The 15,876-nt window shown below is 22.9% G+C and overlaps 1 protein-coding gene across 3 annotated transcripts in view; it reads right to left on the bottom strand.

The window, feature by feature from the left end:
* Window positions 1–1,209: 1,209 nt before the first annotated feature.
* The window catches only part of LOC122497761, a 199,638-nt gene continuing 184,971 nt past the window's right edge, over window positions 1,210–15,876 (bottom strand). Inside the window, exons 4-9 of one of the 3 annotated variants that reach the window (XM_043605039.1) lie at window positions 15,166–15,315; window positions 9,470–9,742; window positions 6,620–6,709; window positions 6,444–6,489; window positions 5,894–6,152; window positions 1,210–2,580 (exon numbers count right to left, since the gene is read on the bottom strand). In XM_043605039.1, the coding sequence (XP_043460974.1) occupies window positions 1,956–2,580; window positions 5,894–6,152; window positions 6,444–6,489; window positions 6,620–6,709; window positions 9,470–9,742; window positions 15,166–15,315 (1,443 nt within the window). In that variant the 3' untranslated portion in view covers window positions 1,210–1,955. Of the gene's footprint in view, window positions 2,581–5,893; window positions 6,153–6,443; window positions 6,490–6,619; window positions 6,710–9,436; window positions 9,743–15,165; window positions 15,316–15,876 lie in introns of all 3 variants that reach the window. The other 2 variants (XM_043605038.1, XM_043605037.1) reach the window with 2 other exon arrangements.

The raw sequence follows: 15,876 nt of genomic DNA, 5'->3' as shown, positions 1-15,876 counted from the left end.
CAGATGATAATTTTATAAGCATTAATTTTATTGTTCTTTCTTTATGTATATAAAAATTATCATCTGAAATTAGATATAGAAAAATAAAGAAATGAATTTTTAAATAAAAAAATTGAATAATAATATTTTTTTAGAATTTTGAACCTAAAAAACAGATTTTTTTCATTTAAAAAAACCCTTCAAAAATTATGAAAATCATTTTTTTTATTTGGCAATTTTTTTGTGGATTCGAAAACATGTTTTCTGCAAAATTACGCATGGATTTCAATATTCCACCAATTTTTAATTAAAATAACAATTCAAAAAGGGTCAAAATATTTTGACCTCTGAATTCCTCAAAAAAAAATTACTTAAAAATGATTTTGTGAAACATTTAAACTATTTTCTTGATATAGTTAAAAATATCTGTGTACACTCTTCTTAAAATCCAGTGTAACTTTAATAATTTGGAAATATTCCATATTATTGAAGTTGTAGTGTAGAGAAAATATTTTCGTTCATGGAAATATTTTCTTTTCAGTATTTTGTTAATATTTTCTTTTCTAATATTTTATTTTAATATTTCTTTTCTAATATTTTATTTTCAATATTTTTTAAATATTTTTTTTTTTAATATTTCGTTTTCAATATTTTGCTTTTCTTGTATTTTGTTAAAATTTTGGTAATATTTTGTTTACATTATTTTATTTTGTTTATATTTCACGGAAAAAATATTTCACCTGGAACAGCGATAATTTTCTCTAAAATAGCGAAGATCTTAACTGAAACATCTAAAAATTCCGCTATTACAATAAAATTTATAGTTGTTCCAGATAAAATATTTTTTGCGAGTTGTCTAAATTTTGCCAATATTTTGTCAATATTTTGTCAAAATTTTGTCTATATTTTTTCAATACTTTAAAAATATTTCGTTAATATTTTTTTAATATTTCGTATTATTAAAAAAAATTTCGCTATTACAATAAAATTTGCAGTTGTTCCAGATAAAATATTTTTTGAATGTTGTCTAAATTTTGCCAATATTTTGTCAAAATTTTGTTAATATTTTATATTTATTTTTTCAATATTTTTTAAATATTTCGTTAATATTTTTTAAATATTTTGTTTATATTTGCCTAATTCTCTCTACATTTTGTCTACTTTTTGCCAAAATTTTTATGAATATTTAGATTTATATTTTCTCAATATTTTCCTATTTTCTATTCACTATTCGTTTTTCAATGTTTCCCTCATTTTGTATAAAGACTTGTCCCTAAATCGAGAACTTTTGAAATTAAGACCAGTCCCTGTAGATAAAAACCTATATACGTATTTTATTCCAGTATTAAGATTCTAAATAATAAAAAAAAAAGAAATTAACTAGGTCAAAAACGGTCAACTCAGAATTGTTATGATCGCGCCTATACAGTGAAAGATATTGTCGCTCGTTTTTCTTACACGTTTCAGACACACATACATTTTGCGGCAGGAAAATATTCTAAGTTTTTTTCTTTACTTCGCGATATTCTCTCTACACGACAATTTATTCTCAAAAGGAACTTCGGTTGAACTTTTGTTTTTCTTTTTTTTTTCTTTTTTTCTTTTGTAATATTGTGGTTTTTTTTGTTTTTTAAGAAGGGCAAGTCACTTTACCGTCAAATAAAGCGAATTCTGAAGTAATAAATACATCAATACCTAAGCGCTAATTATTATGGAATTTGTCCTTTCGATTACGTCGTATGAAAATTAAAATACGAGGAAAATGTTTTAGCAAATTGTTGAAACATTTCCGTCGTGAAATTTACAATAATTGTCGAGATAAAAAGAAGAAAAATTCTCTTTTTTTTCTACTTTAAATGAAAATTGGTGAGAAAACGAGTGAAGATATTGGAATAAAATCGGCGCGGACACAATTCAGATCTGTATCCGGGATACGGTATTCGGAGGCTTGCCGGGGTTAGATATGGCCTGAATAGTTAGGGCTTACTGATGTCATTATTTAGTGACAATTGCTCAGAAAGTTTTTGTTGTTGTTGCTGCTGTTGTTGTTGTTGCTGCTGTTGTTGTTGCTGTTGCTGTGGCGTCATTTCACTAACGGCGCCGCCACTTAATAATTTTGCGTTATTGTTCTCTGTACTCGATACCTTTGCGTATTCACGTTTTCGCGACATATTCTCCGTTTTGACTATCGTTATGTCGGGATTGTTCTCAAGAACGGACGTCGCTGCTTTCGGCACAACATTTGGTACATCAATATAACCGCCGCCCTCCCTTTTTATTGGTGTTGACGTCGTGGCAGTTGTCACTGTTGTCGCGTTTGCATTCACATTCGCGTTTATTTTTTGCAGTATATCATTCACTGAATCATTGTTATCAAGTTCACTGTTACCATCCATATTGCTTGCCGAGACGCTTAAATCGCCCGCTAACGATATTCGATCGGGACCCTGTAGCGTTGAGAGGTATGTGGCTAATGTGTGGACGGTTACATTCAGGAACTCAGCCGCTCTGAAAAGTGTAATTTCTTTTCTTCGCAATTTGGCGAGCACTTCCGCTGGACCCGGCTCTGACCAAAAATCTCTCACTCTGCAATGATTATAACTGTTTAGAAATAGAATATTAATTACTTAATATACGCATCCTTTTCAAGAGAAATTATTATTAATTATTAATTAGTTTACAAATAAATAATCCAACTATAATTTGATATCTTTTGGGGAAAATTCCTTTTTTTCGTTTAATTTATTTGATCAAAAGTATTTTTTTTGTTCGTTAAATTTTGATCGTAGGTGAAGTTTACATTTATAATCCAAAAGTTGGAGGAAAATATTTTTTACCCGGAAAACAATATTTTTTGTTTACAAATTTCTATTTTTGGAATTGTTACCAGATTTTTGGAAATTAGATTTTAGACTTGATTTTAGATTTTTTGGAAATGTTGTTACAAAAAGTTTGTAGATAACAATTAGAATAGAAAAATATTTGTTTTAAAACGTTGATTATAAATGTTGTGAACTTCACCGACGTCATTTTTTAAGACACATGAATATTCCTTAACAATTAATTCATTTAAACTTTCTTTTAACAGAATCTAAAAAGACAGAATTTTATCCAAAGTGATTTTTGAAAACTAAATTTCCATCTGTTTGAATTTTTATTTTATTCAAATGAAGTTATTTTCGTAAATTAATTCTAAATTAAAATTTTTATAAAGAGGCAGAGATTTATTTATAAAAACAAAAATAACGCGGTATTTCATTTATAATTATTATGCAAATTACAAAAAAATTTTATTTTCAAATATTAATTTCAATTTTGAAATTATTTCAGGTTCAAAATTTAAAAAAATTCAATTATTAACTAAATTAGTAATTATTTTAATTCTTTATTGTTTACAAAAATTGTAGTAAAGTTCTTTGCTGGAGTTCAATTATTTTCAATAGAATTTTAATAAAATTTTTGAAAAGAATTAAATTATTTTTAAAAGTTTGATGAAATTCTTCGCAAAAATTTTAAAAATTTTGAAACATTTTGATTATATTCTTTATGAGAATTGAAATATTTCCAATACAATTTTAACAAAATTTCTTTAAAAAATCAAAGTATTTTCGAAAATTTAAATAAAATACTTAGCAAGATTTCAATTATTTTCATAATTTATAAATTTTTTCTCAGAAATTTAATTATTTTGAAGAATTTTAATAAAATTCTTAGCAGAAGTTCAACTATTTTGAAACAGTTTGATTAAATTCTTTATGAAAATTGAATTGTTTCCAAAATTAATAAAATTCTTCGAAGGAATTTAATTATTCCAAAGAATTTTAATAAAAATCTTCGCAAAAACTTTATAATTTTGAAAATTTTCAATAAAATTCTTTTACAAACAAATTTAATTAAATTCTTTGAAAACATTTCATTCTTTTCCTAAAAATAATAAAATTTTTCTCAGAACTTTTATTGTTTTGAAACATTTTGATAAAATTCTTTATAGTAATTTTTTTATTTTTAAGATAATTCTAATAAAATTTTCACGAAAATTTCAATTATATTTGCATAAATAATGATTAAAAATTTACAAAAGTATTTATGAAAGATTTTCGGAATATTCAAGTTTCTTTAATTTTGTTTTGTATTTTATTTTTTTCTCTCTATTTTTTCTTTAATTTTTCGCCTTTATTATTTATAAAATAAAGAAGACATTTGTCTTTTCAATTTTTATTCTCTTCAATTTTGTCCTTGTCAGAAATGATTTAATAAAAATTTGTATTTATTTTCAATATAGTTTTCAATTTTTTTTTTATTCTTTTATATTTTTAATATTTGAATTTCACGTCACTGTAAATTCGATTAATATTTAATTCTCTTCTGAATTTTGGGACAAATCATGTTACGTTTAATTGACGTCATGTGAAATTTATGCTAAAATTGTCCAATTAATATTAAATTATGTTCCCGTTCGTCAAAATGAACATTACGTCAAACGATATTTCCAGTAAATACAAATTTTGACAAATAATTTCTATAGTGCAAAACATTTCCTGTAAAAAAACAATATTTAAATACTTTAACATTCTGAATGAAGCGTGTAACTAAAATTTAAAAACATTTAAAAATATACTTATAATTTCTAGTTAAAATTCAATTAAAAATTAAAAATACTCATTGTTAATTGATTTTAGTTTTCAACTTACTTTTACTTTAGTTTTGAAAAACAAAATTTAAGGCTAATTTTTAAGAGAAATTTAATTTCTACGGGTCAGGTGTTCTAAATGCGGGATTTTATTTTCAAATGCGGGTCATTTATCATTTTCAAGCTCATAGATAATTGAAAAATTAAAAAAGTTGACGAAGAGAAATTTAGTTTTTAAAATATTAGATAATTGGTATTTATTTAGATGATTAATTGTAGTATTTTTTGTGAAAATGTAATAACAGATAGGTTGTATAGTTTTTGAGTGCATTTTTTAGTAATTTAACTTTCGGTCAAATAAATCACACGAAAAAAATATATTTTGCTTCTCTAATTAATTATTAACTAGAGTACTAACTATAATTCTCTAATTAACTAAAAATACTTTTAGAACTAAGAAAGTAGAATCAGGAAAAATTTAATCTTATCACGAATTAATAAAAAGAAACTTATTTTTTTGATTTTTATCGAGAAATTTTTATTAAAGATCATGAAGATTTTTTTACGTCTCCAAAGTTTTGAGAAATCAAATTGAACGGAATTATTTTGATTTGAATATTATTTTGATAATAATATTGATTTAATAATAATATTGATCCACTATTATTATTAAATCAATATTGTTATCAAAATAATATTACGCCTCAAAAAATAATTCACAAATATTCAAATTTTTTTAATTTATATATATTTTTCTTTTTAATTGCAAAAGGTAATTTTCGAAAATATTTATATTGGAAAAATATTTCTATTCATTTAAAATTTTCGAATCTTTTGGAGCATTTTTTTTTTGCATTTTGCTTCTAAAACCAAATTAACAATTTTTATTTTTAAAAATCAAATCTAGTCGGATTATTTGATTTGTTTATTTTTTTTATGAGTGCAGTGATAAATTTTCTAAATTTACAATTTTTTTTTGAAAAACTGAATGAAAAAATGAATGAAGAAATAAATGAAGAAATGAATGAAGAAACGAATGAAAAAAATGAAATGAAAAATTGAAATTAAACAGAGAAAAAAAATTTCATGATGCATAAAATTGCACAGTAAAATAAAGAAATTGAATAGAAATGAAAAATAATAAAAAGAATGTGATATTCGATAAAAAATGAAAGTGGTTTTTATGAAAATGAAAAGGTTTTACTTAAAAAAATGAAATGAAATGAAATGATTGTGGTTTTTGGTATTGAAGAATTTGAAATTACAATAGATAATTTTAAATACCTGTATGGGTGTTTAAGGCATCCATAACTGTCACGGTATCTCCCGTAAAGAGTTCCATAAGAAACTCCGAGTATTTCAGCTGCAGTCTTCATTTCCAGTTCCTTGCTTTTTATGGCGTCCATAACGCGTCGCGTGAAAGGTTCCTCCCAGAACTCCTGACGTCGACCCGTCGTTAAATAATCGTTCATTTTGATAACATCCCGAAATTGTTCAGGTATCGCTGGATTCGAGGCGTTTAAAGCCGAAGGTGTACTGGGGGCTGAAAAAGTAATAATTGCATCAAATCCTCATTCTCATTTTCAATTTGAATTTTTAATAACTATTTCAATACTAATATACAAAGTATTTTTATTATATAAATAGTAAACAGTATTCATTATTTTTATTACAATTATAATAAATAATTATTACTATAATTTTCATTATAATTACAATAATTAAATAATTAATACTATTTACTATCATTTTTCTAATTCTAATAATTAAACAATAATCATTATTTTCGTATTATTATTATTTTGTAATTATTTATCATTAGAAAATTCGTTACCTTTCTTCTCCAAGTCGTTTCCTTCCTCTTTTGACATGTACGAGAGCTGTAAAAGGAAGAAAATCGTAAATTAGTTAGAAATTCAATAGTAACAATGAATTAATATTCAATTCAATTAAAATTCGATTTAACTGATATTGAAAAAAAGAGGGAAAAAAAACTGACAGAATACTAACCATTGAAAGAGAAGGGTCGTTATTTTCGTTCGTTGCCATCATGTCATCATCCCAACTTTCATGGTCACCTCCCTCGCTCATCATTTCCTCCTGATCAAGAGAATTTAAAACCATTAGCAATCAAATATAAATTAGTTAAATGGAGAAAAAAAATTTCTCCACATTTTTACAAATTCTACACATTTTTTTACAATTAATAAATCTTTAAATTGAACGATTACGAAAAATTAATTACAAGCAATTAAAAGATGAAATTTTTCTTATATATATATATACAGAAAAATAATTTACATAACGTGATTTATAATCGAAACAAACAAAAATTTATAATCTAAATTAATTAATTAAAAAATATTAAAATTTCTGTTGAATATTTTTTTTTTTTACAAAATTCTGCAAATTTAATTTTTATTTGTTTTCTAAATTAGAATTTCGATTGCATTTCCATAAAAACGGAAATTTCTACTGAAATTATAATCAAATTATGTAGATTATTTTCCTGTAAGAAAAGTTATGATCGAGTTCTATACTATCGAGAGTTTATACTTGATAAAAATTCAGTTTTTATAGAAATTCAATTAAAATTCTAATTTATGAAAGAAATATTTGATTTTTATGAGCAAATATTAATCAAAAAATTCGAATATTTATTTTTTAGTATCTACTAATTATTTTTTTACGAAATTATAATCACGTTTTGTAGATTATTTTTCTCTAAGAAAATTTTCAATCAAATTTTATGCTTTTGAAAATTTCTATTGAAACGAATGAAAATCAGTAGAAATTCTCAATAACATAAAATTCGATTGGAAATTTCCTTAGAGAAAAATAATTTACAAAACATTATAATTTCGAACAAGAAATGAATTACTAAAAAATAAATATTTCAATTTTTGATTAATATTTTCTATAACAAAAATTGAATATTTCTACAAAGTACAATTTAAATACAATAGTTGAATTTCTACAAAAAGTAAATCTAATTAAGTAGAAACTATCAATAGTATAAAACTATAAAGTATAAAAATCCGAACATTTTTTACAGAAAAATAATTTACATAATTTGATTATAGTTTCATAGGACAAAATGGATAAAATTAATTACTAAAAATACACTTACTACAATTTTTGCTTAACATTTTCTATAAAAATTAAATATTTCTTTTTATTCTTTTATTATTTATTTTTTTTCATTTTAGAATTTCTGTTGAATTTCTATAAAAACTGAATTTACATAAATAGAAGTTTAATTAAATTTTCAATTAAGTTGAAATTCACGATAGTAAAAAATTCCATAGTACATTCTTTACTGAAGAATAATTTGCATAATGTGATTATAATTTCAAAAAGAAAATTAATTTTAAAAAATAAATATTTAATTTTTTGCTGATTATTTTCTATAAAAATTAAATATTTGTTTTGTTCGTAAATTAAAATTTCAATTGAATTTCTAAAGAAAAGGAATATGATTTTGCAGAATATTTTCTCTAATAATTAAGTATTTTTTTCCAAATTAGAATTTCAATAATTGAATTTCTGTAAAAACGAAGTTTAATTTGTTTTTACAGAAATTCTCGATAGTAATAAAATTCGATAGGAAAATTTCTTACGGAAAAAGTAATTTAAATAAAATCTGATAATAATTTCAGAAAGAAAATTAATTAATAAAAAAATGATATTTAATTTTTTTCTCAAATTTTTTGTAAAAATTAAATATTTCCTTTGAAAATTAATTTTCAAATTTCAATTGAATTCTTATAAAAATGTAATTTAATTACCCATGTCAGAAATTCTCAACAGTATAAAATAAATAAATATAAATGAAAGTTTTTTAATAAACATTTTCTACAAAAATTAAATATTTCTTTTATAAATTCGAATTATAAATTAGAATATCAATTGAATTTCAATAAAGTTGGAATTTAATGAAGTAGAAAATTCTCGATTGAGTAGAAATTCTCAATAGCATAAAACTCGATCGGAAATTTTCTCACGGAAAAATAATTTACATAACGTTATTAGAATCTTGGAAAACAAATTAATTAATCAAACAAATATTTTTATTTTTTACAAAGAACAGGTTTAAAATATTTTCAATATCTTCAGATAAAAATTCAATTAGATTTGATTTAAAAACTTCATTTTAAATTCAATTTAATTTCAATTTAGTAAAAAATGAATATTTTTTGTCGATGAATATTTTATATAAAAATTAAATATTTTTCGCTAAATATTTTCTATAAAAATTAAATATTTTTTTTCTAAATTAGAATTTAAGTAAATGAATTTCTACAAAAGCGGAATTCAATTAGTTTCCATAGAAATTGTCATGAGTAATAAAATTTGATCGGAAATTCGTTTCAGAACTAAGAAATAATTGACTTTTTAGTAAATATTCACTGTATATCGACAATTTTACCAAATATTTGATTTTCTATCCGAAAATATTTATTTATTTATTGAATATATAGACGGGACAAATATTGAAAATATTTCCCAGAAATTTTTTTTGCTGGAAAATAAAAAATAAAAATTTACATGGGGTGGGAATTAAAATTGTAAAAAAAAATCTAAAAATTACATTAAAGAATTATTAAATTCCCATTAATTAAATTACCAGGGAAAATAGAATTATTGCTACAATTCGAGTGATGTAATTTTCTATGCAGCGTGAAAGCGTGCATATTCACCATGCAGTTAAAAAGTGCCAGTTGAAAAAAAAGTATTTGACAAAAAAAAAAAAAAGAATGAAAAAAAACTAGGTGGGGGAGGAAATGGATGGAAACTAAATCCCAATGCTCCCAAAGCTCAGCTAACCTGGTTTACATTTAATGAGCCCTCTGTGCCTACATTTCCGGTGATACAAGTGATTTTCGGCGTGAAAACATCATGCGCCGATGGTGGATCATCAAGAGGTGGACGACCCCTACGCCTCTGTTTTGGCATAGGTTGATCATCCCCATCTCCTTCCCTGAGGACGGTTTCCACTCCAGGGGTGGCTGACGCTGGACTGTGACCACTATTTGCTATATCATTCTGTGCTGAGTCACTTCGCCAGCTGACTTCGGCTAATCCTTTAATGTGCAAATCTTCTGCAGTCTTTAATAGAGATGAGAGCCTCGTCTGAAAAATTCATTTTCTCCGTTAGATTCGGTACAATTTTTGATAAATTTAAAACAATTTTAAATTATAGTAATAATTAGCAAATTTTACACGTGCAAAATGCGGTATTCAATTTATTATTAGGCAATTAACAAAAATTTGTTATTTTCAAATGTCAACTTCAATTTTTGAATAAATTCAAATTTTCCATAATTTTAATGAAATTCTTCGCAAGAATTAAATTATTTTCTGAAAACAATTTTTCATAATATTTTTCGAAAGAATTTAATTCATCGCAAGAATTCAATTATTTCTCTAACATTTTAATAAAATTGTGGAAAAAATTTAATTCCAAATTTTTCATAATATTCTTCGAAAGAATTCAATTACTTTCTAAAATTTTAATAAAATTCATCGCAAGAATTCAATTATTTCTCTAACATTTTAATAAAATTGTGGAAAAAATTCAATTTTTTTTTTAAAAATGTAATGAAATTCTTTGCAAGAATTCAATTATTTCAATTTTAATAAAATTCTTTGCAAGAATTCAATTATTTTCTGAAAACAATTTTTCATAACATTTTTCGAAAGAATTCAATTATTTTCTAAAATTTTAATGAAATTGTTGGAATTCAATTATTTTCAAAAAAATTTAATAAAATTCTTTGCAAAAATTCAATAACTTTCATAAATATAAAATTCTGCGCAATAATTCAATTAATTCAATTTTAATAAAATTCTTCGCAAGAATTCAATTATTTCTCTAACATTTTAATAAAATTATGGAAAAAATTGAGACAATTTTAATTAACTTGAGTCAATTTTAATTAAAGTATAAAAATAATTTGCAAATAATGGCTCGTTTTATTATTTTAAATTTAGAAAACCAATAGATAATTTTTCTTCCTTGTATATAAATAAATTAATGGAATAAATTTTTTTTTATTCTCTTTTATTGCGAGATATTAAATATGCACTTTGTAGCATTTCGATCGATTAAATTCTAGGAAACTGGCGACATAGAATTTACGATCGATTTGAAAAAAAAATGATAACAGTTGCATTATATATCGAGTGTATGTGAAAGAATTTCTACACATTATATAAAAATTTTCAAGAAGTTTTCTCTCATCAGGGAATTTAATTTGAAACGTAAATTACAAAAAACCATTGAATCATTAGTAAAATAACATTAGCAAAAATCGTGCTGACTTTAACTCCAAGTTAATAATTTTTTTTTTTTCTGAGAACAAACAGCTGCATCGGTTATAATACATAATGTGCTAGGTATTCACTGATGATTAGAGGCGTGTTTTTCTTTTTTTTTTTGGAACGAGACAATAAAACAAGATACTCGGAAATTTTTTCATTATTTCGCAACGTTTTTTAAGTTCCTCGAATTTGGCGAAAAAATTTATCGCTTTCAAAAATATATTTCTTTTTTATAATACTTTTTTTTAAAAAATGTAGAATAAAGCATTTTGAAGCATAATCGAAAATTCGATTTTTTTTTCTAAAACGATGCAGGAAAAAATAAATACACGAGACCCGAGATTATTCAAATTTCAATCTTCGCTCAAAATTTAATTAAAGAAAATTTAACGAGCGAGATTTTCAATCTTATAACTTATAAGATGGCAAAGTTTTCTTAATTAGATCTTTAATAAAGAACTTTTGTGAAAAATTCTTAATAGGACGCGAGAAAGAAGTTGATGAGCAGTTAAAAAGTAATTTTCTTTACTTTAATTAAATAAATTTCACAGAATTGATAACATTTAAGTCTTTTATCAATATATTTTTCTTTTTTTTTTGCCCCCCTTCATATACCGGTTAAAAGTTGGAATCATTTTTCATTTATAACTTTTATATAGTGAATCTAATAAAAGGACAGTGGCCATTACGTGGAAATAAGTCAGTTACTTTTTTTTTAACTCGTCTCTCTTTTTTTTTTGCAAAAAGAAAATAAAAAAAAATTCGTTCATGCACGATCGTACAATAAAAATAAAACTAATATAAGAGCAATTGCGGGCGTAAAAATAAAATATAAAAAATTGACTGCTGTTATTTTTATCTTGTACCATAATCAAAGTCGATGCAAGTGTTGAGCTTTTCAAACGATGAGCTTTTGTTGGAAGCCATCAAATGAAAGGGGTTCAACGACGACGATGGTGAAAGGAAAGGAAAGGGAGAAAGAAAGAATAAATGAAAAAAGAAAGAAAAAAGGAAGGAAGGAAGGAAAAGGGGAAAAGAAGAAAGAATTTGGAGAAAACCCCGCGAGAAACAATGAATCTAATTATTATTTTTGCTAATTTTCACTGCAATAATGCAATGCGCCATTGAATGCTAAATAATATGGGAACTTTCTACAAACGCTGCGGCTTTCTATCGGCCGAACTGGCAGAATTGGAAAAATGCTAAGTGGGTCACAACGGTGCGCGGGGAATAAATGTATTTCAGAAATTGCCGCTTTCGTTTCGTTGACTCGATGTGAAAAACGTGCCATGTGACGCAAAAGCGATCGAGCAAAACTCCTATATACATCATCCAATGAGATATTGGGGATCAATCAGCAAAACTTGCGAGCGCCACGAAATTTTCATTTTACTGTCTCCAAAAAAATAAAGAAAAACCGCTTTTTTGCTAAACGAAGAAATCCTCCCAAGATTGGAAAATATTCTCAACTGCAACAACTAAACGAAAAAGAAGAATTAGATCATTTAAAAATCGACCAATTATTATTTGAGAAAAAAAGAAAAAATTTCCCTCACAAATAATTTTTGAGAAAGAAATTTAAATATTTGAGAAAAAAACGAAAATTTCTTGAGAAATAAATTTAAACATTTGAGAAAAAATACAAAAATTTCTTGAGAAATAAATATCAATTATTTAAGAGAAAAAGATAAATCTTTCTTGCAAATAATTTTGAGAAATAAACAAAAATTTCAAAATATTTGAGAGAAAACGAAAAAATTTTGAGAAATAAATGTAAATATTAATTATTTGAGAAAAAAAGAAAAATTGCTCTCGCAAATAATTTTGAGAAATAAATATATAAATTATCATTTGTTTGAGAGAAAAAGATAAATTTTTCTTGCAAATAATTTTTAAAAATAAACATAAATCTCAAATATTTGAGAAAAAAGAAAAATTTCCCTCACAAATAATTTTTGAGAAATAAATTTCAATATCAAATATTTGAGAGAAAAAAAACGTAAAAATTTTGAAAAATAAATGTAAATATCAATTTTATTTGAGAAAAAAAAAGAAAAATTGCCCTCGCAAATAATTTTGAGAAATAAATTATAAATTATCATTTGTTTTTGTGAAAAAAAGAAAAATTTTTCTCGCAAATAATTTTGAGAAATAAACATAAATGGCAAATATTTGAGAAAAAAAAGAAAAAATTTTCTAGTCAATAATTTTGAGAAACAAATATCAAATATGTGAGAAAAAAAGAAATATTTTTCTTTCAAATAATTTGGAAAAACAAAATGTTTACCGACGTTTTTGAACTAAATGAAAATTTTTTCCTCCCACCTGTTTCAAAAAATAGAATTTATTGGAAAATTAAATTATGTCCCTAAAGATTCGAACTTAAAATGAACGACAATTTTTTTTTATATAATATTTCGTTACAGAAAATTTTTAAATTCGAATTTTGTTAGAAAATATTTTTTTGCTTATTTAGAGAGTTTTCTTTCTATAAGTATTGAATTTATTTTATTTTTAATTTTATTCCAGTAATTTTTCGAAATGTTTTAATAGAAAAAAATATTCGTTCATTTGAAATTTGAAAGCTTTGGGGAAATATTGGATTCATTTATAAATAGGTATCGATTTACTTGAATTTTTAAAATTAGAAAATAGAAAATTAGAGAAAAATTAAAAACGTTAATGAAAAGTTATGAATAAAAAAATTTTTTCTATTGTAAAAATTCTAATGATTAATTTAAAAAATTTTAAACTAATTTTACTAATTTATATTGCAATTACATCAATTATCAAAATTATAAGAATAAATTTTGTGAAACTATTTTTGCAAGAAAAATTTCGAACTTATTTTCTTTTCCACAATTTTTGCGTTTATCAGTTAATTTCTTTTATTTTAAAAGTTTGATTCTTAAACAGTTTTTTTCGTTAAACGTTAAATGTTATAATTAAATTATAATCAAATGTTATAGTTTTTGTAATTCTCATAATTTTGAATCTAAATTCTTAATTAAATTATTATAAATTACAAAAATAATTAAATTCTTGAATAGAATTGTATTAAACTTTTTGAAAATAATTTAATTTTCTCGAAGAATTTTATTAAAAGTTATGAAAATAATTAAATTCTCGCGAGGAATTTAATTAAAATTCTATTGAAATAATTTAATTGTTATGAAGAATTTTATTAATATTTTTGAAAGTAATTGATTTCTATGGAAATATTTTATTGAAATTGGATTGAAATTGAATTCCTTTAAAGAATTTTATTATTTATTAAAATAATAATTGAAATGTTTCCAAAATTTTATTATAATTTTTCGAAATAATTAAATTCTCCCGGAAAATTTAATTAAAATTCTATTAAAATTTAAAATAATTGAATTCTTTTAAGAAAGAACTTTATAAAATTTTAGAAAATAAATTAAGTGTCTCGAAGAATTTTATTAAAGTTTTTGAAAATAATTAAATTTTTGCGAGGAATTTAATTAAAATTCTGGTATTGAAATAATTTAATTCTTTGGAAGAATTTTATTAAAACTTTTAAAAATACTTTAATTCTTTCGAGAAATTTTATAATTTATAAAAATAATTGAATTGCTTCCAGAAATTTTATTAAAATTCTGTTGAATTATAAGAAGATTCTTATAAAGAATTTAATCAAAATTTTTTTTAAACTTTAATTGAATTCTTTCAAGAAATATTATTAAACTTGTATTGAAAATAATTGAATTTCTCAGAATAAAGTTATTATTCGTGAAAATAATTGAATTGTTTCGAGAAATTTTACAATTTTTACGAAAGTAATTGAATTCCTTCGAAGAATTTTATTATTTATGAAAATAATTCAATTGTTTCGAAGAATTTCATTAAAAATTTTTTTAAAATAACAAGTATAATCATATTTAATTAGTCAAAAACAATTTTTTTCTAAGAATAATTTAATAAATATTTTAAGTATCCTAATTTTAAAGAAAAAAAAATTAAAAAATAGAAATATTTTAATTTATAACCAAAAAATAAAAATTATAAACTGACAAAATTCATAAATTGTGCCCCAGTTTTTTTTGAGCAAATAAATTTTATATTTTTAATTTCCAAATAGGTGATGCAAAAAAAAAGGTAAATCGATTTCTAAAATAAATTTAATGCAACTTGTATGTATAAAGCTATTTTAGTTTTTAGAGAAAAGAAAATGAAAGTGACCCAGAAATCAACAATAAAATTGTACTTACATGGTCGATATTGATCTCTCCCTTATACATGAACTCCACCAATACTTTAATATCGGAAAATTTCACGTCACGCATGATCACTATTGGATCCTTTTCCTCGTACTGTGATAGAATTGTGTCGAAGTACGTACTACACGCCGACAATACAACCTAAAAACAAAAAAAGAACAATTCATTACAATAGGAAATACTGGATTTTCGAAAAATAATTAAATAATAAATTGATAACAAAAACAATAAAATACAATAAGAATTATAAATTAATAACGAATTTAAATAATAATTATTATTTAATGTCAATTTTATTATTTTTTATTTTGTTTTATTTTATTTTTTATTTACAAAAATTATTTAAATTTGTATTATTATTTAAATAATTCTTTATAGTTTATATTACTATATTTAAATAATAAATAATTCTTTACAGTAATATTAATATTATTTCTTTATCATTTTTAATTATTATTTAAATTTTGATTAAAGAAATTTTTAAACCAACGTTTAATAAATATTTAACATACAAATGCATTCATTTCCATTAGAAATTTATTGGCAATTCTCGATTAAAAAGTTTCCTGTATATATATATATTTGCGAATAAAAAAAACTATTCCTTATATATTCAGAGAACAAAAATCGTCGAATATCGGAAATCGAAATTGAATTTTAATTAAAATTGTTTCGAGTAACCACTGATTGGAACAAGTTAAT

Source organism: Leptopilina heterotoma, unplaced genomic scaffold (genome assembly GCF_015476425.1).
Source record: "Leptopilina heterotoma isolate Lh14 unplaced genomic scaffold, ASM1547642v1 Lhet_136, whole genome shotgun sequence".
Classification (NCBI taxonomy): domain Eukaryota; kingdom Metazoa; phylum Arthropoda; class Insecta; order Hymenoptera; family Figitidae; genus Leptopilina; species Leptopilina heterotoma.
This window is presented reverse-complemented; position numbering and strand designations above follow the sequence as displayed.